Raw genomic sequence first — 25,813 nt, forward strand, 5'->3', positions numbered from 1 at the left:
AAACTGGTTCTCGTCCATGTGACACAAAATGATTGGCCCTTTCACATGAGACACTGGCCTGGCCTCATGTGAACATGGCACAAATCTGACCGCTCTATGGAGTGACAGTCCCATAGAAGAAATGGAGATGGACCTGTCAGAATGCGCAGCGGAAGACTAACGCATGTAAGAGGCGCATCACCATCGAGCTCCACGAACAACCCCAACGGGCACTGCAGCATATCCCTCCACCGGGCTCCCATCTCCCGGTGAGCTGCCTCCCAAAACACCGGCCGGAGGAGATGATTATTGACAAGGTGCCACTCTAGCCTATATATGGCTCTTCAACTTCCCATGCTTCCACTTATGGGATAATCCAAGGCACCTTCTAGCCATAGATCACACGCTCGAAATCGCCAACCTTGCAACACCCTCCCTCGATTCGAGCCCCGCAAGCCACCGAGGTGCGAGGGGGTTGCCCAGGACCACACACGCCTGAGCCGCCTAGGACCACACATGTCCGGGCTCTGATACCATGTCAGAATGCGCAGCGGAAGACTAATGCATGTAAGAGACGCATCACGAGCTCCACGAACACCCCCAACGGGCACAGGAGCATCCCTCCATCGGGCTGCCATCTCCCGGTGAGTTGCCTCCCAAAACACCGGCCGGAGGAGATGATTATGACAAGGTGCCACTCTAGCCTATTTATGGCTCTTCAACTTCCCATGCTTCCACTTATGGGATAATCCAAGGCACCTTCTAGCCATAGATCACACGCTCGAAATCGCCAACCTTCCAATAGGACCAAATGGATGGCCAAATGGTGACATCCCCTCGGCTTCTAAACATTTGACCTCAACTGAAAAGCCTCAAGATACGCTTTTCTGGGCCGAAAACGCGTTTCGGATGCGTCTGGACCTCCGTTTTTCAGAAAGCAGGCGATTTCGAGCACTGCGGGTAAGTCATCGATTCTCTGTAGAAAACTGTTTTAAGAACTGCAAGAAGACAGATTGGCTGTGCAGACACTGTGGGTGCTGCAAAGAGGTCAACAGTTGCCATTGGGTGTATGTATGCATATTGAAGTCACTGGTTGTGACATTTGAGAGTACTACAGTACCGCTGCAGAAAATACAACAGTTTGTGCAGGACAAACCAGAGTGTTGTTTCTGGTAAAATTGTGTGTCTGGCAAGATGTCAAATGATGGCATAACCCAGATTGTGGCTGAGAAGCTTGATAAGAACAACTTCCATGCTTGGAGGTTCAGGTTGACGAATTTCCTGATGGGAAAGGGCTATTGGGACTACATAGAAGGTGAGTATGAAGAGGTACCGGAGATACCGGACATAAATCCGACTGCTGCAGATGTGAAAGAGTTTAAAGACTGGAACCAAGGAGCCAAGAAAGTTATGTAGTGGCTCTCCATTAGTATACATGACACCATGATTGGGCACATTCAGGATGCCAAGTCCCCCAAGGAGGCGTGGGACACCTTGGTAAAACTCTATGAAACAAATACCAAGGCACGTAAGATACAGTTGAAGAATGAACTTCATACTGTGGAGAAAAAGAGCATGTCTGTGAATGACTATGTATTGAAGATAAAGGCTATTGTGGAATCCCTTGCATCTATTGGTGTGTCAGTAGATGATGATGATAAGGTGGAAGTCTGTCTACGTGGTCTCGGGCCACAATACAAGGCGTTCAAGACGTCTATTCAGACTCGGGAAAACATTCCCAACTTTATAGATTTGGTGTCTATGCTGATTATAGAAGAGAAGAGCTTGGGTGAAGACCAACAGTCTTAACAAAACAAAAACAGTTGAGAGCAACATGCCTTCTACACAAGTTCAGGAAGAGGACGAGGTAGAGGAGGCCGTGAACGCAGTCAAGGAGGTGGCCGAACAGGTAATCAGAATTATGGCCAGCAGCAGCAACAACAACAGTCCCAGAATACACAACAACAACATCAACAACGCACAGGTGGAAGAGGCAAATTCAGAGGCAGGGGGAGTCAAAGAGGATGTGGAAATTGGCAAAGGCAATATAATGATGCACGTGAATGCTTTTATTCTCGTAAGCCTAGACATGTGCAGGCAGAATGTTATAAGAAGCAGGCTGACATGCAAAATGGGAAAGTGCAGCAGAACAACTATGCATCCTCAAGCAGAAACAATGAGGATAATGAAAGGTTGTTTGTTATGCAGCATGTCGTGAATGCCATGTCTGAAAATGTTCAAGCAGCACAAAAAGATGATGTATGGTATGTGGATTCAGGTGCTTCGAACCACATGACAAGTCATGGGGAGTGGTTCAAGGAGATGAAAAACTTTGAACGACCAGGTTTTGTGGAAACAGGGGATGACACTGCTCATCCAATTGCCCATGTTGGAGATGTGCCATTGTCTATGCAGGATGGCAAAGTGAAGTACCTTGCAGATGTACTTCACGTTCCGAACATAACAAAGAATCTGGTTTCAGTTGGCCAGATGATTGAGCAGGGTTTGCAGGTTCGGTTTAACCCTGATGGTTGTTATGTTGAAGACTTGAAAGACAAGTGCAGGTTGGTTGCAAAAGGCAACAGAGTGGGCAGAATGTTTACGTTGAATGTAGACATGCCTGAAATGAGTGCTGCGATGTTTGCAAATGGTTCAGGAATTGTTGCAGACACAGACATTTGGCATAAAAGAATTGGACATGTGAATGTGCAGAGAATGAAGTCTATGCAGACTAAAGGAATTGTAACAGGGCTGCCAAAGTTTAAAGTGAAAGGTATGCAGAGAATATATGAAGCATGCCAATTTGGAAAGCAAACAAAGCATGTATTTCCACGTAACAGATATGTGAGCAGAAATGCACTAGATGTTGTGCATTCAGATGTATGGGGGTCCTACGAAGACCATGTCTATGGGAGGTTGCAGGTATTATGTTGTTGGGGTAAAGGCATAATGCCCACCCTTATAGTGTGTACAAGCCCATAAGTTATAGTACATAGTACACTTAGTACTTTTAATGTACTAAGTGCACTATGTGTACTAGTGCAATATACATGTGTGATAGGGGAGTCACACACTCATTCCCATGAGTTGACTTATCCCCACAACTCTCTCTCTCTCTCTCTCCCTTGTTCTCTCTGTGTATGTCTCCCACATGAATTACTCTAACCCTAATTCTAACTCCCATTCGTGAAGAGAAGACAGCTTGGGGAATGTGGCAGAGATTGCAGGACTTGTATGCCCAGCAAAGTGTCTCAAGCAAAGTGTATTGGTTGAAGAAACTCATAGGTCTTCAGATGAAGGAAGGGGCGTCTATGACAGTCCATCTAAATGAGTGTAATGGTATTGTCAGCCAAGTTATAAATCAAAAGTTGGCAATGGACGATGAGTTCAAAGCCACTTTTCTCTTATGCACTTTGCCAGAGAGTTGGGATACATTCAGGACAGCCACTAGCAATTCGCATGCTATGCTGTCATATGCAGATGTTGAGGGTGCTCTTCTTCAAGAAGAGATGAACAGGAAAAACAACTCTTTTGGAAAGTCCAATGCAATGAATGCACGTGGGAGATCCCAACAAAGGGGAAAAAGCCAAGAACGGGGAAGGAGCAAGTCTCGCTCCAAAAAGGATTTGGAATGCCATTATTGTGGCAAGAAGGGACACATTAAAAAGCAATGCTACAAATGGAAAAATGATCGAAAAGAAAAGGGAAAAGGCAAAGACAAAGACAAAGATGAAGCCAAAGATGTAAAGCCAAAGGGCAAAAGTGGAGTCAAGATTGAAGAAATCAATGTGTCACATGCAGGTGGCAGTGAGGATGAGGTCCTATTTACGTCTTCCCTTGATGCCCATTCACTTCTTACAGGTGGTCATGGTATGCACTCATGGATCATTGATTCAGGTGCCTCCTTTCATGTCACAGGTTGCAGAGACTTGTTTGTCAGGTATACTGCTGGCAATGAAGGAGTGGTTTATTTGGGTGATAACCATGCATGCAAGATTCTTGGCAGAGGTGATGTGAGGCTTGTGTTTTCAGATGGCTCACAGCTTATGCTCCATGATGTCAGGCATGTGCTTGAGATCAAGAAGAACCTGCTTTCTACTGGATAGCTTGATGATGCTGATTATGCTACCACATTTGGTCGTGGAAAGTGGAAGATTAGTAAGGGCTCACTGGTTGTTGCCAGAGGCTCTAAGGTGGACACTCTTTACTTCATGCATGCAGCTGTTCGTCACAACCGAGCTGCCGGAAATTTCTATGTGGCATAGCCGGTTGGGACACATGAGTGTCAAGGGAATGGAGCTCGTTTGGGTTACTTGCCTTCTCTAAAGTTTTCAAGTTTTCAGTTTTGTGAGCATTGTATATATGGCAGGCAACTCCAGTGCCCCCACAAGAAAGCTCTTGGACAGAAAGATGCTCAGTTAGAGCTTGTGCATACAGATGTATGTGAGATGCCTCAGCTTTCTTTGGGAGGGGCAAAATACTTTGTGTCTTTTATTGATGATGCCACACGTAAGGTGTGGGTCTATCCTCTTCGTTTGAAGAGTGATACATTCTCAGTGTTTCAGAAGTTTGTTGCTCTTGTTGAGAATCAAACTGGCAAAACACTGAAGGCTTTGCGTTCCGACAATGGTGGAGAGTATATGTCCAAACAGTTTCAGGACTTTTGTGATGCTAAAGGCATCAAGAGGGAGCTCTCTACTCCTTATGATCCTCCACAAAACGGGACAGCAGAGAGGATGAACAGGACCATACAGGAGAAGGTCCGTTCTATGTTGTCACATGCTGCATTACCTCATGGTTTTTGGGCTGAAGCTGTTATGACAGCCGTTCATCTTATAAACAGGTCACCTAACACGAGGCTTGGTGGAAAAGTGCCAGAGGAAGTATGGACAGGGAAGCCTCCGTCATACAAGCACTTGAGAGTGTTTGGTTGCGTTGCGTACGTGCACATACGCAGGGAAATGCGCACCAAACTTGATCCTAAGTCTCACAAATGTATATTCCTAGGATATGGTGACAGAGGTGAAATGGGGAATAGACTTTGGGATCCCGTGAATAGAAAGATTATACGCAGCAATGATGTCATTTTTGATGAAACATGCATGTATAAGGAGCTTGCAAGGCAACAGGAGCCTAGCAGAGTCATCTTTGATGATGATGGACATCATGGACAACAACCAAGGGCTGTAAATCAGCCATTACAGCAGCAAAACCAGCCCTTAAATGGTGCTGAAAATGGTCCAAATGGACAGCCAGACATGGCAGAAGATATCCCTATGGATATACCACAGTTAGAGGAGATACCGGGCATGATTTTTCAGCCTTATGGCATGGAATAGGAGCCACCAATAGGTGATATGCAGGCTGGACAGCAACCTGCAAATGATGGTCATTGGGTACGGAGGTCCACTAGACCCTCCAGAGCCCTTGACAGGTTTGTTCCAGGGGTTGACTACTTAATGCTTACTGACTGTGGGGAGCCCTCATGTTATAAGGAGGCTTTACAGAGGGCAGACAAGGCTCTATGGGAGCGTGCCATGAAGTCAGAGATGGATTCTCTCCACAAAAATGGAACATGGAAGTTGGTGCATTTGCCTGCAGGCAAGAAGGTTTTGCCATGCAAGTGGGTTTACAGGCTCAAAGTTGCACCTGATGCAAAGCCAAGATACAAAGCCAGGTTAGTGGCTAAGGGCTTCAAGCAAGAATATGGTGTGGACTTTGAGGAGATCTTCTCTCCAGTGGTCAAAATGACCACACTTAGAGCTGTATTAGCTTTGGTTGCACATGATGATCTGGACTTGATTCAGATGGATGTGAAGACTGCTTTTCTTCACGGTGATCTCCATGAGGAGATATATATGCAGCAGCCAGAGGGTTATGCAGTGAGTGGAAAGGAGAAGCTTGTATGCAAGCTGAAAAAGAGTCTTTATGGGCTCAAACAGGCACCAAGGGAATGGTATCATAAATTTGATACATTCATGAAATCCCAGAAATTCAGGAGAAGTGACATAGATCACTGCTTATACACCAAGAAAGCTTTGGATGGCAGTCTATTGATCCTCATCTTGTATGTTGATGATATGTTGATTGTTGGGAAATCTCGTAAAGAGATGGATGCCTTGAAGAAGAGGCTGCATGAAACCTTTGATATGAAGGATTTGGGTGATGCAAATCACATTTTGGGTATGCGGATACTTCGGGACAGAAATCAGCATGTGTTGTATTTGTCTCAGAAGGAATACATCGGCAAAGTTTTGCAGAGGTTCAATATGGACGGGGGGAAGAAGACTAGTACTCCTTTGCCTCCATATGTGAAACTCAGTGCTATGGACAGCCCACAGTCAGATAGTGGCAGGGCTGATATGGCCAAAATTCCGTATGCTTCAGCTTGTGGCAGTCTCATGTATGCCATGGTTGCTACTAGGCCGGACATTGCATTTGCAGTGGGAGTGGTTTCTAGATACATGGCCAACCCTGGCAAGAAGCATTGGGAAGCAGTGAAAGGTGTCATGAGATACTTGAAGGGCACACAGGATATGTGCATTTGCTTTGGCAAACAAGATGCATTAGTGCATGGTTACACGGATTCGGATTATGCCGGTCATCCAGATAACCGGAAGTCTACTACCGGTTATGTGTTTACATTCACAGGAGGTGCTGTGTCATGGATATCTAGGATGCAGAAGTGCACAGCCTTATCTACTACAGAGGTCGAGTATATTGCAGCCACAGAGGCTTGCAAGGAGGCATTATGGCTATCTCGGTTAGTGGTTGATTTGGGTTATACAGGGGATATTCCATTGTTGCATTGTGACAGTCAGAGTGCCATCCAGTTGGCAAAGAATCCTGTCTTTCATGCAAAGACGAAGCATGTGGATGTGAAGTATCACTTCATCAGAGAGGTGATAGAGAACAAGTAAATTCAGCTTGTTAAGATTCACACGGATGACAACCCGGCTGATCTGTTGACAAAGAGTTTGCCTCCGGAGCGGTTTGCTCATTGCAGACACTTGATGGGCATTGGATGAGGCCAGTTTCAGCCTTGATATGGCCTTGTATATTATCATGTACATGCTGATTTTTCTTTTCCTTCATTTAAGGGCACTTTGCCTTTAAGTGGGAGGTTGTTGGGGTAAAGGCATAATGCCCACCCTTATAGTGTGTACAAGCCCATAAGTTATAGTACATAGTACACTTAGTACTTTTAATGTACTAAGTGCACTATGTGTACTAGTGCAATATACATGTGTGATAGGGGAGTCACACACTCATTCCCATGAGTTGACTTATCCCCACAACTCTCTCTCTCTCTCTCTCTCCCTTGTTCTCTCTGTGTATGTCTCCCACATGAATTACTCTAACCCTAATTCTAACTCCCATTCATATGTGACATTCATTGATGACCACACAAGGAAAGTGTGGGTATATTTCATGAAGAAGAAGAGTGAGGTGTTCACTCACTTTCAGAATTTCAGAGTTTTGGTTGAAAAGCAAACAGGGAAATATGTAAAGTACCTAAGGTCAGATGGAGGGGGAGAGTACTTCTCCAATGAGTTCTCTGAATTTTTGAAGAAGAATGGTATTCGGAGACAGTTTACATGCAGATACACTCCGCAGCAAAATGGAGTTGCTGAGCGGAAAAACAGGCACATTGCTGAGATTGCGCGAGCATTGATGGAAGAGAAGAATATGCCGCATAGCTATTGGGCTGAGGCTGTTTCTACTGCAGTATACATCATGTACAGGACTCCAACTGCAGCCATACATGATGTAACTGCAGAGGAGAGGTTTACTGGTAGAAAACCTGATTTGTCTCATCTGAAAGTTTTTGGATGCATTGCATATGTGCATGTGCCAGATGAGCTGAGAACTAAGCTGGATCCAAAAGCTGAAAAATGTGTGTTTATTGGATATTCCCTTGAGCAAAAGGGATACAGGTGTTATAACCCTGCTACACGTGAGTTGAGGGTAAGTAGGGATGTTGTCTTTGATGAGATGAGCAGCTGGTATGCTGTTGAAAAAGAAGCTGTTGGGGCTGATGTGAGTGGAAGTGTGGTTGCACAGAATGCAGGTCAGCAATCCCAGTCTTTGAGTGGACGAGGAGAGTCCTCTTCTAGTGGGTCTGTTGATAGACCATGGAGTGGTAGGCTGCGTCATAATACCAGTCCTGCAAATGTGATTAGTACATCACGTAAAGGCAAAGAGAAAGTGGTTGAGCCCCTTAGTATGCCTGACATTTCTGCAGGGCATTCTTATGTTGATGGAGAGTCTAGTGGCTCAGAGATGAGCCTTGATGAGGAGCTTGGGATCCTAGCTATGAGAATACCTGGTGTAAAGAAGGCTATGGAAGCCATGAATGAAAAGCTGCGAAGATCTGGGAGAGTGAAAAACCCTGTGCAGAGGTTTACCTATGATGGTTATGTGGCACATCACTATGCATATATGGCAAAGGTTGTGCAGGTTGTAGAGCCCACATGCATTGATGAGGCTGTTGGAAATGTGTGTTGGGAGAAAGCTATGGATGAGGAGATGGATGCACTATATGGAAATGAAACTTGGGATTTAGTGTAATTGTCTGAAGGCAAGAAAGCCATTGGATGCAAGTGGGTGTACAAAGTAAAACATAACAGTGATGGAAGCATAAACAGGTATAAGGCTAGATTGGTAGCCAAAGGGTATGTGCAGACATATGGCATTGATTATGAGAAAACTTTCAGCCCAGTTGCCAAGATGGCAACAGTGAGAGTTGTGATAGCAGTGGCTGCGTCAAAGCAATGGTCTTTACATCAGATGGATGTAAAGAATGCATTCTTGCATGGGGATTTGCAAGAAGAGGTGTATATGTTGCAGCCCATACTTAGACAACATGTCCAAGCCATACTGTCTCTGCAGTAATCCAATACCATGTGGTGACCTAATCACCTCAATGTCCAAGAAATATCTGAGCTCCCCCAGATCCTTCATCTCGAACTTCTGTCTAAGCAAGATCTTTACATCAAAGATCTCTGCATCATGGTTCCCCGTAATGATCAAGTCATCTACATAGATGACAACAAGCACAACCCCTCTATCACCATATCTCACATACAGCGAGAAATCTGCATTGGCTACATGAAAGCCAATAGTGACAAGATATTCAGAAATCTTGTCAGACCATGCTCTTGGTGCTTGTTTTAAGCCATACAAGGTTTTCTTCAACCTGCAAACATGCTCGGGGTGACTCACATCCTCATAACCAGGTGTATGACAGGCTGTAAGCCTATTTCCATGCCATTGGATCAGAATGGCAAGTTGAGTGCAGATTTAGGAGAGATTTTGGAGGATCCTACTATGTATAGACGCATAGTAGCAAGTTTGATCTACATGACGATCACCAGACCAGATTTGAGCTATGTTGTTGGGTTGGTGAGTCAGTTTATGCAGGTTCCACGGAAACCGCATTTGGATGCATTGAGACGCATACTGAGGTATGTGAGGTCTACTTTGCATTGTGGACTATTTTATGAGACTGGGACAGAGATATGTGTACATGGGTACACAGATGCTGATTGGACTGGTAGTATCTCAGATAGAAGATCTACTAGTGGCTTCATGTTTTCTTTGGGGAGTGCTGCTGTGACTTGGAGCAGCAAGAAGCAGCCTACGGTTGCTCTATCCAGTACAGAGGCCGAGTACAAAGGAGATGCTATGGCAGCATGTGAGGTAGCTTGATTGAGAAAGCTACTTGCAGATTTGGGTCTATCAGTGGATAGACAAGTTGTCATTTTCTGTGACAACATTAGCAGTATACAGTTGGCCAGGAACCCAGTTTTTCATGCTCGCACTCACGAAGCATATAGAGGTCCACTACCATTTTGTCAGAGAGAAGGTCTTGGCAGGAGACCTTGACCTTGTTTATGTCAGCACACAGGATCCGGTAGCTGACATCTTCACCAAAGCATTGGGTACAGAGAAGCTCCGCAGATTCAGAGCTTCACTTGGTGTACATGAGATGGAGTTGAGCTCGAGGGGGAGTGTTGAGATATCGAGCTCGTCTAGTGAGGCGGTGGACACTGATGACCTGCCTGGGGAATAGGCCCCACACTTACACCACTGGCATGGTTGGTGAGATCTTGGGTGATATGCGGCCAGTGGGATGACAGGCTGTGTGACAACCATTCTAGAGACTGGTATAGTTATAGCGCCAGCTCATTTAGTTGGGTTCACACTATAGAGAACCCTTGTATGTATTTGGTTGAGTACCTTTCATAGTGTGTGCACTCTTATCTTGTATATGGTGTGTTGAGTGTTGAAAAAAGTAGAAGAAGATTTTCAGCCTCTCACCTTGTGTGTTCTCTATTAGGGTTTTGTGAGTGTGTGTGTGCTTGCAAGAGCTCAAGCTCTCTTCCCCCCTGCATCTTTTCAGAGAAGTCCAAAATTTGTCATGCAAGCATGTTCCTGAAGGAGACAACTGTTGTAACACGCTGAAGCTCTGGGTAGTCTTCTTTCAGCCCTAAACACTCTTAAAAAACCTTCTGATGCAAAAACGCACCATCTGATGCAAAAACGCAGGTAGAGAGAGAGTAGAGAGAGAGTGAGAAGTGCTGGAAATTCAGTATATTCTATGGTACAAGAAGGGTACATATCTTACAGCCCTTGGCTGCCTTCTTGAAAAGGTGGTAAAACACCAAAACCTGTCCCCTATGGGACCTCTAGTGATCCCAACCCCTAGTGGGTTTGAATGAATAAATCAAGGAGCAAGGAGCCCTATTTATATGGGACTTTGGACACTTTATGCTGGCCGACTGCTGGTGGTCGGCCAGTTCCATGTCCATACAAGCCCTTTTTTGGTGCTGCCCGACTGCTGGTCCTTGTCCTTGCTGTGCCTACTGCCCAACCTCTCTGCTGACTTCAGCCGACAGCCAACATCCTCTTTTCTTGCAGCCGACAGCCCTTGTCTGGGTTCATGTGCTTCAGCCGTCTGCTTCCCTCCATGATCCCACTTATCCTGCTCCATGCTCACCTCAGATGCTACACCTGAAGCTCCTACATTCTGGTTCTACCTATCTTCTACTGGTTCATGGTCTTTATCTGTTTGCCTCTTCTGGATCTAGCCCTGAGAATGTCCATGGCATCTGTGATGCACATGACAACTGTCCATTGGTGGATCACTGAAAAGACCACCAAAGATCCCATTTGCACTTGGAAAGAGTTTAAGGACAGATTTTATGCCCAATTCTTGTCTCCTAATGCGGAGCAAACTCTCACCCAAAAGTGGGATAGACTTGAGCAAAAAGAGAATGAAAGTGTGCAGCAATATGTCAATAAGTTTTGGGAAGTGTTGCTTGAGGTAACTCCCTTTATGCAACTTTCCGAAGATGAAAGGAGGTTTCGCTCTGGATTGCAACCAACTTATCGTTCGGGCATTGAATTGCACCCGAAACACACTCTTTAGCAGCTCATAGCATGTGCTCTTGCTACGGAGCAATTGGTGCTTAAAATTAAGCAAGATTAGCATGTACTTTCTTGAGATTTCTCTCTCTAAATGACCTATTTCTAGAGAGAGAAAGGTCTTTTTAAAGTAGGAAACTTATCCTAGGGCAAAGAGAGGGTTGTCCCAAACCTGCAAAAAGGTGGACAACCACCTAAAAAGAGCTTCCAGGAAGCCCAAAAGGGTGGTAAAGCTGAAAGAACCCCATCCAAAGACATTGCATCAAAGAAGAACAAATTTGGCTTGACCCCGAGCAAAGGGAGCAAATGCTTTTCTTGTGGTAATAAAGAGCACATGTTTAGGCAATGCCCTGCAAGCAAAAGCATGAGGACAAGCCACCAAAGGCAAATGTGCATGCTATACCCGATATGCAGAGTACCATTGAGCATGATGGCAAAGAGAGAGTGGTATTCAAAGCTTGGGGACAAATCAAGGATCAGTCCGTCTTATTCATGTTTGATGATTGTGCAACAGATAATTTCATCTCTACACAGATGGCAGCCGCCTTGGGCATAGAGATTGGGGACATGGGACAAATCAAGGATCAGTCCGCCTTATTCATATTTGATGATTGTGCAAGAGATAATTTCATCTCTATATAGATGGCAGCCGCCTTGGGCATAGAGATAGGGGACATGGGACTCCAAATTGAAGCAGAGGCAGCTTTTGTTGGCAAAGAGGTGCAGGTCACGCCTCTTATTGGAAAGTTGTGCATTCATATACAGGGTTATTTGGATCATGAGCATTTCTTGATTGCCCCACTCAATGGATGTGATGTATTACTTGGCAAGCCTTGGCATCATTGGCTTGAGCCTCGCAAAGAGTATAAAACCAACAGGATCACATTTATGCATAGAGGCCGCATGCATGTTATTGATGCGGGCAAGGAAGGGGATTCCATTCCAGTTGTATCTCACATCCAAATTAATAAGGCAATGAAAAAGAGTCTTTTCGCGTACTTGGTTTTTGTTCGTGACAAAATTGAGCAAAGTAATGTGAATGTGGATGTATTGACTCAAGATAGGCTGAATTTTCTTGATGCATATAAGGATTGTTTTGCTGATGCATTGCCAGGAGAACTACCATGTGAGAGGCCCGAGGGTCATCGCATAGATCTTGTGCCAGGTAGTTCCCCACCTAACAAACCCACATATCGTGTGAGTGCCGCACAACAAGAGGAGATTATGAAGCAGGTTAATGAGCTCTTAGAAAAGGGTTTGGTTCAGCCAAGCTCCTCACCCTTTTGTTCTCCTGTACTTCTTGTGCAAAAGAAGGATGGATCTTTTCGTATGTGCGTGGATTATCGAGCTCTAAACAAGCTCACCATCAAGAACAGGTTTCCAATTCCACACATAGATGACATCTTGGATAAGCTTGATGGTTCGGCTTGTTTTAGCCGTATAGATTTGAAGAGTGGTTACCACCAGATTCGTGTGGTACCCCAGGATGTCCATAAGACTGCATTCAAGATAGCTTTTGGATTGTATGAATTCTTGGTAATGCCTTTTGGCCCTATCGATGTCCCGGCAACATTCGACCGTATGATGGACTGGATATTTCGACCCCATCGTAAGTTCACAGGTGTATTCTTTGATGACATCTTGGTTTTCTCCAAGAATGAGGAGGAGCATAAGACTCATTTGGCTACAGTGTTTGAAGAGTTGCGAGAGCATAAACTCTTCATAAATGCTAAGAAAAGTGAGTTCTTCCTCTCAGAGATACACTATTTGGGACACATCATATCCAAAGAGGGTGTAAGAATGGATCCTGCTAAAATTGAAACCATTTGAAATTGGCTAGAGTTGCAAAATGTACATCAAGTAGGTAGCTTTTTGGGGTTATGTTCATACTAGAGGCAATTCATTAGGCATTTTGCCGACATTGTCTCGCCATTGCATGATCTTACCAAGAAGAAAGCCACCTTCAAATGGACTTCGCATGAGCAAGATGCCTTCTTGCAACTCAAAACTGCTATCATTTGTGGATCCGTGTCGATTGTTCCCGACTTGCAAAAGCCATTCACGGTGGAATGTGATGCATGTGGGAATTGTGTAGGGATTGTCCTAAATCAAGAGGGTCATGCAGTTGCTTATGAAAGCCGTCGATTGCATGATACCGAGATCCATATGGACATTTATGAAAAAGAGCTCTTGGCTGTAATTCATGCCTTAAAGATATGGAAGCATTACCTTCTTGGGGCTGAATTTGTAGTCAAGACAGATCATCAAAGCTTGAGGTTCTTCCACTTGTAGAGTTTGCCTACAACAACACAGTTCATGCCTCCACAGGAAAGGCCCCGTTTGACATTATTTATGGCAGAGTGGTCTTGCCACCCATCCGTCGTACAAAGGATGGGTGGCAAGACCATCCTTTGTACGAAGGATGGTCTTGCTCACATCTTCAAGCATCATGGTATGCCTAAGTCCATTGTTGGGGATAGAGATCCCAGGACTACGAGCCTCTTTTGGAGAGCTTTATTTGATAACATGGGTACTAAGCTTGAGTTTTCATCAGCCCCCAAGCATATCACCCCCAAACGGATGGCCAAAGTGAAGCTGTGAATTCAGCCGTGTTGGATTTGTTGAAGTGTTATGTGGCAGATCAAAAGAGTGCGTGGGAGAAGTATCTTCCACTTGTAGAGTTTGCCTACAACAACACAGTTTATGCCTCCACGGTAAAGGTCCCATTTGAGATTATTTATGGCAGAGTGGTCTTGCCACCCATCCTTCATACAAAGGATGGGTGGCAAGACCATCCTTTGTACGAAGGATGGTCTTGCTCACATCTTCAAGCATCATGGTATGCCTAAGTCCATTGTTGGGGATAGAGATCCCAGGACTACGAGCCTCTTTTGGAGAGCTTTATTTGATAACATGGCCACTAAGCTTGAGTTTTCATCAGCATATCACCCCCAAACGGATGGCCAAAGTGAAGCTGCGAATTTAGTCGTGTTGGATTTGTTGAAGTGTTATGTGGCAGATCAAAAGAGTGCGTGGGAGAAGTATCTTCCACTTGTAGAGTTTGTCTACAACAACACAGTTCATGCCTCCACGGGAAAGGTCCCCTTTGAGATTATTTATGGCAGAGTGGTCTTGCCACCCATCCTTCGTACAAAGGATGGGTGGCAAGACCCTCCTTTATACGAAGGATGGTATTGCTCACATCTTCAAGCATCATGGTATGCCTAAGTCCATTGTTGGGGATAGAGATCCCAGGACTACGAGCCTCTTTTGGAGAACTTTATTTGATAACATGGGTACTAAGCTTGAGTTTTCATTAGCATATCACCTCCAAACGGATGGCCAAAGTGAAGTTGCGAATTCAGCCGTGTTGGATTTGTTGAAGTGTTATGTGGCAGATCAAAAGAGTGCGTGGGAGAAGTATCTTCCACTTGTAGAGTTTGCCTACAACAACACAGTTCATGCCTCCACGGAAAGGCCCCGTTTGAGATTATTTATGGCAGAGTGGTCTTGCCACCCATCGTACAAAGGATGAGATTTTTGCAGCAGCTGATGAGTATGTGCGTGACTTGGATGTAGCCTTTGCTCAGGTGCGGACAGCCATTGCAAGGTCACAAGACAAGCATAAGAGGGCTGCTAACAAGCATAGAAGGGACATGCAAGTCAAGAAAGGTGATTGGGTATTACTGAAATTTGAGACAGCTAGGCTTCGGAAGAGGCTAGGATGAGAGGGATCATATCCAAAGCTTTCTACTGGATATTATGGACCCTTCAAAGTGGTTGACAAGATCAATGAAGTGTCCTTCAGGCTTGCTTTACCCAGCCATTGGAAGATTCATAATGCTTTTCATGTGAGTCTTTTGCGGAAGTATGTAGAGCCAGATTCAGAAGAGTTTGTCACAGAAGATCTGCCAGAAGTTGATGAGCTTGAGGAGATTCTCCAGCCAGAACAGATTGTATTTCACAAGGAGGGAAAGTTTCCACATGGGAAGCTTTCCAGGAGATACGTTGTGAAGTTTAAAAATTATTTGCCAATTGATGCAAAGTGGGTAGACGAGGATTATTTTGCTAACTGTTGTAGAGTTTGCATGAACTGTGTTGTTGTAAGCAAAAGATATGCCTCAGGTCATATCTTGAGGCTTTTCAGTTGAGGACATCTGTTTAGAAGCTCGGGGGGATGTCACCATTTGGTCCATCTCCATTTCTGGAGCCACTTCTATGGGATTGTCACTCCATAGAGCGGCCAGATTTGTGCCATGTTCACATGGGGCCAGACTGGTGTCCTATGTGAAAGAGCCAGTCTTTTGGTGCCACATGGATGGGAGCCAGATTCGTGCCACCCGTGTGTGACCAGTATTGCGTCACATGGACGGGAACTAGTTTTGTGCCACCCGTGTGTGACCTGCTTCGTGCTGGATGAGAGCCTGTTGTTGGTGCCACCCATTTATGGCCAGGATGGCATCTTACCTATGGGATTGTCACTCCATAGGAAGTCCAGGACATATATTCATGTTTCTGTCATGCCAATTTTTGTGCCCGGAAGGAACTTTTTGTACAAGTTTCATGAAAGGGAGATTTCGTCCATTACATGTGCACATGCATTTATGATTGCATGCATAAACTTGTTTTCACATGATTTGTTTGCGTGTGTGTGCCTGTTTTGCCGTGCCAATACATTGGATGGGGACGTCCCCAGTGTACCGTGGAGTGCTGCTTTCTGACACATTGGTGTGGCGTGTGAACATGTGGTAAGTATTATCATTTTGGCCCTTGTAAATTATAAAATCCATAAGCATACAAAGGTTAGAATGACAACATTTAAAATAAATGAATATGCCAAACTTACCACCTATTCACATGCAATAAAACATATCATAAGACGGGCACACCCACTGTACACTGGAGGGCGTCCCTGTCCACTGCACTGGCACGACATAACAGGCAGTCGAACGAAAATAAATCACGTGAAAACAAATCCAGCATACAAAGATGGATGCACGTGCACATGTAATGGACGATATCTCCCTTTCATGAAACTTGTACAAAACATTCTAGTCGGGCACAAACTGGCGTGACAAAATGTGAAAATCTTGGCCTTCCTATGGAGTGACAGTCCCATAGGCAAGACACAGTACAAACATGGGTCCTTCCATGGAGTGAGAGTACCATGGACAAGACACCGTCTTGGCCATACACAGGTGGCATGATATAGGCTCCCGTCCATATGGCACGATCCTGGTCACACACGGGTGGCACGATCCTGGTCACACACGGGTGGCACGAAACTGGTTCCCGTCCATCTGACACAAAATGATTGGCCCTTTCACATGAGACACCGGCCTGGCCTCATGTGAACATGGCACAAATCTGACCGCTCTATGGAGTGACAGCCCCATAGAAGTGGCACCAGAAATGGAGATGGACCAAATGGATGGCTGAATGGTGACACGCCGCCCATGCGTCGATTGACGGACTGAGCTGCCGCCTTCACTGCTAGCGCCGTCACTTTCTCCATTATTCATCGTTGTTGCTCCTACTGTTGCTGCCACCTTCTCTTGGCGCTGTCATCTCATGCACAACACTCTCTGAGCTGCTTCTACAGTACTCAAGTTCCTTGGCTGAGCCACTTCTCTTTGCGGTGTTTCTCTTTGAGTCTCACCATCCATAGCCGCCTTCTCTGAGTATCCCTACTACTGCTCTAGCTGCTGTTGCTCCTATTGTTGCTGCAACAACCGCCTTTTCTTGGCCGACTCTTTGAGCTGCTTCTACAGTACCCAAGTTCCTTGGCTGAGCCACTTCTCTTTGCGGTGTCTCTCTGAGTCTCACCATCCATAGCCATGGACCTTCGTAGATCAGCAACCACATTCGAGAAGTTCTCTGGCAACAATTTCCCAGCATGGCAGACAAAAGTAAGACTCTTTCTCATGAGAGGTGGAGTCTGGAGTGTAACAATCAACGGCACAAAAGAGAAGCCTGAAGATTCAGCAACAATGCCTACAGTAAGAGCTTAGACAAAGAAGAATGACCAAGCACTAGCACACATCGGTCTAGGGCTTGCCGACGACGTCATTTATCATGTCCACTTTGACAAGATTGCCAAACAGAGATGGGACAATCTCGAAAATTTGTTCGGGAACAAGATTAACAATTCAAAGGTGTTTCCTGAAGGTTCAGCCACAACACCTACATGAAGAGCTTGGACAGAGAAGAATGACTGAGCACTAGTACACATCGGTCTAGGGCTTGCCGATGACGTCATTTATCATGTCCGCTTTGACAAGACTGCCAAACAGATATGGGACAATCTTGAAAATCTGTTCGGGAACAAGATTAACAATTCAAAGGCGTTTGTAAAGCAGAAGTATTATGGTTTAAAAATGAAAGAATATCACTCATTGCAAGAACACCTCAGCACCATAGGGTCCCTCCTCCAACAACTAACTACGTTAAGGGCCAATGTTGATGAGCATGACAAGAAAGCAATACTCTTTTCCAGCTTGGAAGAGATGGAAAGTACAAAGAGGTGATAACTTCACTTTGGGTATCTAGAGAGATGCCATATGATGACATGGTGGCTATCCTCATTGATGAGGATCGTCGACTTCGAGGCACACTTTTATCAGTCTTGACATAGAGAGAGTCTTCTTTTCCAAAATGAAAGGTGAACCCAACGGAAAAGTAGTCAAGTGCACATTCTGCAAGAAGCTGGTACACACCGAAGAAAGATGCTACAAGCGGATGGAGCAAAATCACGCGAACCTAATGGCAGAAGAAGAAGATCATGAAGATGCACCAGAGCAGTTGGAAACTTCTACGACAATACCAAAAAAAGCCTACACTGCAATGGCTAATCTCTCTCTCTCTCTCTCTCTCTCTCTCTCAGATAGATCTTGATTGGGCTTTTTAGACAAATAATTTCCATGTGTGTTGAGTCAATAATGGGTTCTTTGCTAGGGTAGTTCCCCGAAATTTGATTGTATCTCGTGTGTGTGTTTGTTTGTTACCGCCTTATGTTATAAAGGGCTCCACTATTCCAGTCTATCCTTGTTTAGATCCAGGGGGGTTGATCTTTGAGTAGACGGATGTAAGTTAAAGTCGTGTGTGGTCAACCTTCATTTGCAGGCTTGACTATGATCTGTTGTATCATGTCAGGTATGGCCATTGTAATCTTTTACATCACGTGGTGCTAGTGAGACCAAATCACCGTGCCTATTGAAGGTCTATCTCGGGACATCTTCACCTTCGCTCCACCAAAGGGAGGTTTGTTGGGTTTCAGACTCGTATGTGTGTGGGTCCATCTCCCGTGTGAACACTCACTTATTTAAGTGAGTTATTACATGTGAACCACACCTCTTGTGGCCACCTTAGTGTTTGTATGTGTAAGCAGTGATGTCATCAATGAGCAATGTGTCATTTCCTCATAGTTTGTGTGTTGAAAAAGATAAGGAATTTTGCCTATAAAAGCATTGTATCTTGTAAAGCTTAATATCACATCAATACAGCATTACATTGTACTTGCAATCATTGATTAATTAACATTAATTGATATTGCTCTCTCTCATCAGCTTCAGATCGAGGACATGCTCCACTGCCATCGAGCTACATTTCCATGTGACGTAGCGAGGGAGACCTCTCGGCCATACTCATTAGCTCCATGCTTGAGTGGTATAACATCTATTGCATGGACAGTTTTGTATCATCCCTGTAAGATAGCTATGTTTTGTTTCTATTTTATTTTCCATTCCATGATGAGATATGCCACGGACATTATTGTATCACTTTGGCCTCATAGGCCCATTGGGTCTTAGTAGATGGTGTTGGAATATATGATCTCCAAAGGGTCTACATACACCTTTTCATGCTTGTACCAGTCATTTTATGAGACCTTGCATTGGCATATTTAGCAGATATTATTTAGGCATTTTTTAAAACAATTTTTAAGGCATTTTATGCTACTAGACAGCTGTGACCAGTTCTCTGGAGGGATATATAAGGGTGCTCACCTTCCCCTCACTTTTCATCTCATTCTTGCATATCTGCTGGAGGTTATTGGCTGTAGCAACAAGTCTCTTATGCTTGTAAGCACCTATGGGCTTCCCTCGTGCTCATTTTCAGCAATAATCAACTGTTTCTAGCCTTCTACGGTTTGTGCTTTGGGATTACAACATGTGATGCTCTTTCTTTCATGGTATCTGAGCCAAACGCTTATCTATAGGTAAGAAATTGCTGTGTTTTTCTGATTGGAGCAGAGGCTTCATCATTGTGCTGCGTTTTCTGCATCTGTACTGCTGAACTGTTGCGTTTTTGTTGTTGGAGATTGAAGCTCTCTTCTAGGTGCTGAGGATAGGGTTCTTGAGAGATTTTCTTTCTCTATTTCTCTTTTCCCACGCTCCCTCCCTTTCGTCTTTCCTCCTCTTGCTGTGCACGGCTTGAGAGGAGGCTATTTGCTGTTTTTTTTACAGCCCTCTTGCTTCAAAGGAGGTTTATTGTCAGAGGATAGGGCTCTTGGAGATTTCTTTGCTGCTGTTTCTTTTCCATACTCTTACGCACTGCCGCAGTGGTGCTTAGCAGGTTGTCAGCGGACTGCTTGAGTCAGAGGAGTATTATTTCTCAGCAGACATGGCTTCCAAAGATTTCTCTATAGTTGTTCCTTCTCCAAATTCTACCCCAAGGCCTTCTAGGCTTGAATCCTATCTTCTCTTCTCTACCGAGGCACTTTGGATTCATCAAGTTTTGGAGCATTTGTGTTGTGCCGACACTTCCCCAGTTACCATCTTCTTGGATTCTCAGAGTGCTATTGCTCTAGCTGAGAATCCTGTGATACGGGGACAATCCAAGCATATTGAAGTGCATTATCATTTTGGGCCTACAACCTTCTCGGAGGACAACACGTTTTGTATTGCATAGTAGTCATGCAGAGATATGCAGGACATATATTAGTGTAGATTTGGGAACATATTGTAAATATTCATATTTGGGCAATATACAGTAGTTTAGGTCTTTTGGGTCTTCTCTATTGAATGTTGGCATAGTTGATTAGCATTAAGTTCAGTTTTGCTTATGGCTAATCATCATGCTTTTGCAGGCATGTTACAGGATCTCCTTTCATCATTGTATATAATCATGTTTTGGGAATATACAGTAGTTTAGGTCTATCACGTTGTCTTCTATGTAATTTTCTGGAACATGTAATTAGCATTAATCTTCAGTTAATCAGACTGTAGTTAGTGTTACAAATCTTCCTTTGATGTGTGTGAAAGAGAAGGAGAGCAGCTGCCAAAAGCAAGCCATTCCTTCAGGGGTCAAAAAATCAAAGCACATGCGATATTTATTGATTTTTAGTTTGTTCGTGCCCATTAAACTAAAAGCCAAGTGTTTCTTGTGATCAATAAAAGTGAACTTTGCCCTGCAAAATGTATAAACATAACCATTTTAATATCCTTTTCCCCTGCAAAGGGACTGTGCTCATAAAGGCTGTTTTTTAAATCTGCAGCGATCTGGGCAATTCTAATCTCTCAGGGCGGCTTGTTCCTGAGCTTGGAAACCTTCAACACCTGCAATACCTGTATGATGTACATTTTTGCTTCTTGGATTGATCAGCTATCTGGCTTTTAAGAGCATGTTTTGATGGGGCTCCCAATTTTTTAACCAGGGAGCTGTATAAGAATAGGATTGGTGGGAAACTTCCTGAAGAGCTCGGGAATCTTAAGAATCTGGTGAGCTTGGATCTCTACAATAACAGCCTAACAGGAGAGATACCTAGCTCCTTGGGCAACTTGAAGTCTCTGGTTTTCTTGTAAGTAGCCCTAAATTTTAAAGTGTATGCTGCTTTTTTCCTCCTTTTTCATGGAACTTTTAGACAATGAGTAGTTGTATGTCTATATTTTGTGATAATTTATTCTTTTACCTACCATTAACATGCTCGTCTGTATCTTCTTTTTGGGAAATATTTTGAGTGCCAAAATTAAGGGCTTTACATACATAACCCCTCTTGTGATCTCACCTCCCAATCCTCCATGGGCAGAGGATCTTGCTTGTCCAACTCCACGTAACCAATGGGTGGGGGAGACGCGACTCTTTATGTAATTGATGTGTTTGCTGTGTGTAGGCGCCTAAACAGCAACAGGTTGACGGGGCGGATCCCTCGGTCCCTAGTTGGCATAGCCAATCTCAAAGTTGTGTAGGTTCCCTAACTTTGTGGCTAGTTTAAAAAAGGGGTTGGTTTACTTATACCCCGTGGCATGTTTTTTGAAGCCAGTGCAGGCTTTCTCAAAACTGTTTGCAGGCATGACATGTTTTATTTTCTTTTATTTAGTGACTTATCAACTAATGACCTCTGTGGAACAATACCGACATCAGGAGCATTTGAGCATGTTTCCTTGAAGAGGTAATTAGATTTTTAGTACTTCTATGCATTTTGTTTTTTTTGAGGCCGAAGATTAGTTCTGAGATTAAGGTGGTTGACTTGTTTGCTAAATTTGATGAGCTAATTCACACAAGTGTAAGGCGTGAGTCTAAGGGTGGCTTTACAGACTTCTGCCCTGCTCACTCTCTTGGCTAAAAAAGCTGCCACATCCTGTGGTTCCTGGTAGAGTGGGCATGGACAAATTCATGGTGTTGGAAAATGGATAACGTATGTTCTGTTTTGTGCATGGAGAGCTTGGTTGACTGGAGCTTTGTGCTTTTTGACAGCTTTGATAACAACCCTCGGCTAAATGGTCCAGAATTGCTGGGATCAGTTGCCTACGACTCAGGATGCAAGTGAGACATACAAGAATGGCTGCAATGGGGCACTGTGTATCGTATCGTGCTCTGATGGGAGTATATCATTAATGGAGCCGATAGGATGGGCCAAGTGATTATTTAGAGGGCTTTATCTCAACTTCACGTCTATACACGGCTATACATGAGATCTAGAAAAACTCATTTCTGTCCTACAAATCATGTTCTGCACGAAAAAACCATATTTTGGATCCCTTATCTCTGCCACTGCTTTTTTCTATTGGCCAAGCATAAGATATGAAAATCTATGGAAGTCTCTATTTTGTATATAACATGTGTGAGCTCACACGTGCACATGATCACGGATATGAAAATAAGAATATTTAAACAAATGTAAATTAAGCTTTTCAATGGGAGAGAGAGAGAGAGAGAGTGCCTGATGAATTGCTGTCCTCTCGCTCTCGCTCTCGCTTGTGTTGGTGTTGTGGTTTGCACATTTGGCTCATAAGTTAGCTGACTCCTAAGCTCAAATAAAGTGCAAAGTACAACCTTGAAGGTGAGTCACTCTTATCTCAGTCAATCAGTTAAACTTATCACTTCGCTCAATGAAACTGCTAAGCTCAATCTGGTAATTGATCACATCTTTTTGGAGTACTAGCACGACCACCCAAATTGAAGGTAACACCTTAGCTCAATGTACAAGCTGAGTTGATTACCTCATCTCTCTTGCCTTCTTAGCTCAAACTCCTTGTGGCTCTTAAAACCTAAGCTCCCCGTGGTAGTTTATCTTAACCTTAGAGCCAATGCCTCCAAGAATTTATGGTGTGTAGCTCTCTTTTATGCGTAATCTATATATATCTTGTGTGGCTTTGGCACAAAAAATTAGTTATAGATTTCAATCATTGACTTATTGTAAAACAAAGGATAGTGGAAATGTTAGTGCTATTCATCCACTAATTAATTAAAAATTCAAAATCAATAGTTGAATCAAATCTTAGCATATGCCCATGTCTCTTCTTTGTAAAAAGCTTTAGCAAGATGCATCAAGTATAAGGAATCTCTAAGTTGGTGTAGCTAATAGCTTGAGCTTGAAACTTAATTTTTATTGAATGTTGTACTAAATTTGAAGCCATAGCATTGTTTGGGATAAATGTGTGCGTCTTATATATAATCCATATGCCATACAATGCCACAACCCATGCATGTGGATGGTCGTCATATTTCTTTATCTAGAGCCTATCTTAAATACCTTTCGAGGTGTGCAATAGTTTTTTTCAAAAACAAAAGTTATGTGATGAAATCTTCTTTGGTTTTTACAAGACGTATTTTAAACTTACCATATTATAATGTTTTTTGAGCAAGTTATGGCCATTTTAAATTTTGGGCATGGGAGGTTAGACAAACTTTAATCGCCCAAACTTAAAATGGCCATAACTTGCTTAAAACACATGGAGTATGGTCACATTTATACGTAAATCAAGCAAAATAGGCCCAATGAGTCTATCTTGCATGTCAAAATTATAAATTTATGTAGGTTCAATTTTTTTATTTTAAATAAAGGATTCTACTAGGATTATGGGCTCATTAGTCTCACATGTCAAAAGAAAGACAAATAGTGCAGTGTCTTCGTTTTGGAATTCAAGTAAGATTCCAAAATGGACTTAACTTTCTCAAAATCGATCTAAATATAGTTATAGTTAGTCCATCTAGTATATCAAACTTTTCATAAATTTATGTAGGTTCAATTTTGTTATTTTAAATAAAAGATTCTACTAGTATTATAGGCTCATCAGCCTCACATGTCAAAAGAAAGATAAATAGTGTAGTGTCTTCGTTTTGGAGTTCAAATAATATTCCAAAATGGACCAAGCTTTTTCAAAATCAATCTAAATATATTTAGTCCATCTAGTATATCAAACTTATAAAATTTCAGATCTATTTTTGTTTTCTAGTTATGAGGTTAGAAAAAAGTGCATCATACGGAAGGCAATTTTAAAATGTCCTTGTGTAAGTTTCTATATCATTTATTTTTTTGTAATCTTAGCATAATATTACCATGTATGTATGATGTGTATAAGCATTAAAGCTTTAAAATTTGTGAGCTTCTAAATATCGCTCTTGCTATTAAAAAAAAGGACAAGTAGAAAAGCTCACAGCAACAAAAGCTCACTAGAAAATCACACATGGTAAAGGATGGGTATAAATCTCTGAGTTGCCACACTCATATGTGGATGTGTTTGGATTTGATTTCTTAAAGGTTAAAGGAGTGACACCCAATAAATAATCTAACCCTAATTTGCTCAAATTGGGAGAAATAAAAACTTTAAAGAACGCAAAGTGAATGTCAAGGAAGTGCTTTGAAGAAAGCAACCATAAAAAGAAAGTAGTGGTGTTAGATTTAAGAATTGGAGAGACTATGCTAAGAAGGGAAATGGAAACAATCCATAATAATGGAGTAAATGTTTTAATAGAATGGAGTAAATGTTTCACTGAGATACTAAATGGAGTAAATATTTTCATAATATGAATAGTCATATAATATAGCATGTAGTAATAATAGCCTATTGAGCATGGGAAACCCCTCAAGACCTTGCAACATAAAGCTTCAAGGGTGATTACTATTAAAGTGCCACCATGTGCCATCTCCATCATGTAAATTCATGGCATGTACTAGGGACCTCCCTACACATCTTGCCACCCAGTAGAGAATCATCATGGACTGACTCCGCTCGAAAAGGGAAGAGGGCAATCAATTGAAATGTTGAGGAGAAAGTTGAATAAATGTCAAAGAAAGTTGAGTTGGTGCATTGAAGAATGAAGTTCATAGAAGAAAGTAGAGAGTTGGAGAGTATGCGATGAAGATGGAAATTTTTGTTAGGTGATCTTTATCAATGATGTCATCAAGCTAGTAGCCAAGAGTAAAGATTCATCTCGAAAGTAAAGATTAATGGAAAACACATGCATGTAAGCATGCACCAGTAGGCCCTAACGCAATAACTTTTCACATGCATGGAGGATCAAAAAAAAAAGAAAAGGGAGTCATAGGAACCCACACAAAAAAAGGTAAAAGCAACAAGAACCTCCTGCATAATGTAATGTTACACTACACATTCACATGTAATCACCCTAACTTAAATTCTCACACTCACTCATTAGGGTCTGCACATATCATTCACATGCATCAACTAAGTCCTAAGGGCACACCGTTTCTAGAGTTTGCACACAAGGCTACACATACTTATCTTCTTGAAAATGGCAACATCAAAATTTGCATAAAGGTGTCTACCCATTATGTGTCAAGAGTTAACCAATGTATGTGTGTTGATTTTTCCATGTACATTTATTACTGAGACAAAAAGCCACCTTGAAGTCAATCCATGTGTACCATGAAGTCAATCGAGGTGCCTACTGAGGTCTAGCCACAAATATTCCTTGACCTCTTCCCATGCATGTTTGCTTAAGTACATCCACATGTGTTTGTTTAGTCCATCCATGCATGTATGTACACAATCTCAACCCATGTCCATTCTTTGACTTAACACACACATGTTTGCTTTCTATATATAAGAAATGCCATATATATAAGAAATACCCTATATATAAGCAATGCCCCCTATAAGAAATGATTATGTGCGCCTATATAAGTAATGCCCCACCCACACCCCCCCCCGCCCCCCCTCTT

At 43.1% G+C, this 25,813-nt stretch overlaps 1 protein-coding gene across 2 annotated transcripts in view; it reads left to right on the forward strand.

The window, feature by feature from the left end:
* Window positions 1–22,688, forward strand: part of LOC147616636 (leucine-rich repeat protein 1-like) — a 31,798-nt gene extending 9,110 nt beyond the window's left edge. For both annotated transcript variants that reach the window (XM_086777692.1, XM_086777693.1), the window contains 5 exons: window positions 20,903–20,974; window positions 21,062–21,205; window positions 21,518–21,589; window positions 21,725–21,796; window positions 22,102–22,688. In XM_086777692.1, the coding sequence (XP_086633818.1) occupies window positions 20,903–20,974; window positions 21,062–21,205; window positions 21,518–21,589; window positions 21,725–21,796; window positions 22,102–22,174 (433 nt within the window). In that variant the 3' untranslated portion in view covers window positions 22,175–22,688. The remainder of the gene's footprint in view (window positions 1–20,902; window positions 20,975–21,061; window positions 21,206–21,517; window positions 21,590–21,724; window positions 21,797–22,101) is intronic.
* Window positions 22,689–25,813: the final 3,125 nt, after the last annotated feature.

This window comes from Cibotium barometz, chromosome 38, assembly GCF_041138505.1.
Source record: "Cibotium barometz isolate CiBa-2024 chromosome 38, ASM4113850v1, whole genome shotgun sequence".
NCBI lineage: Eukaryota > Viridiplantae > Streptophyta > Polypodiopsida > Cyatheales > Cibotiaceae > Cibotium > Cibotium barometz.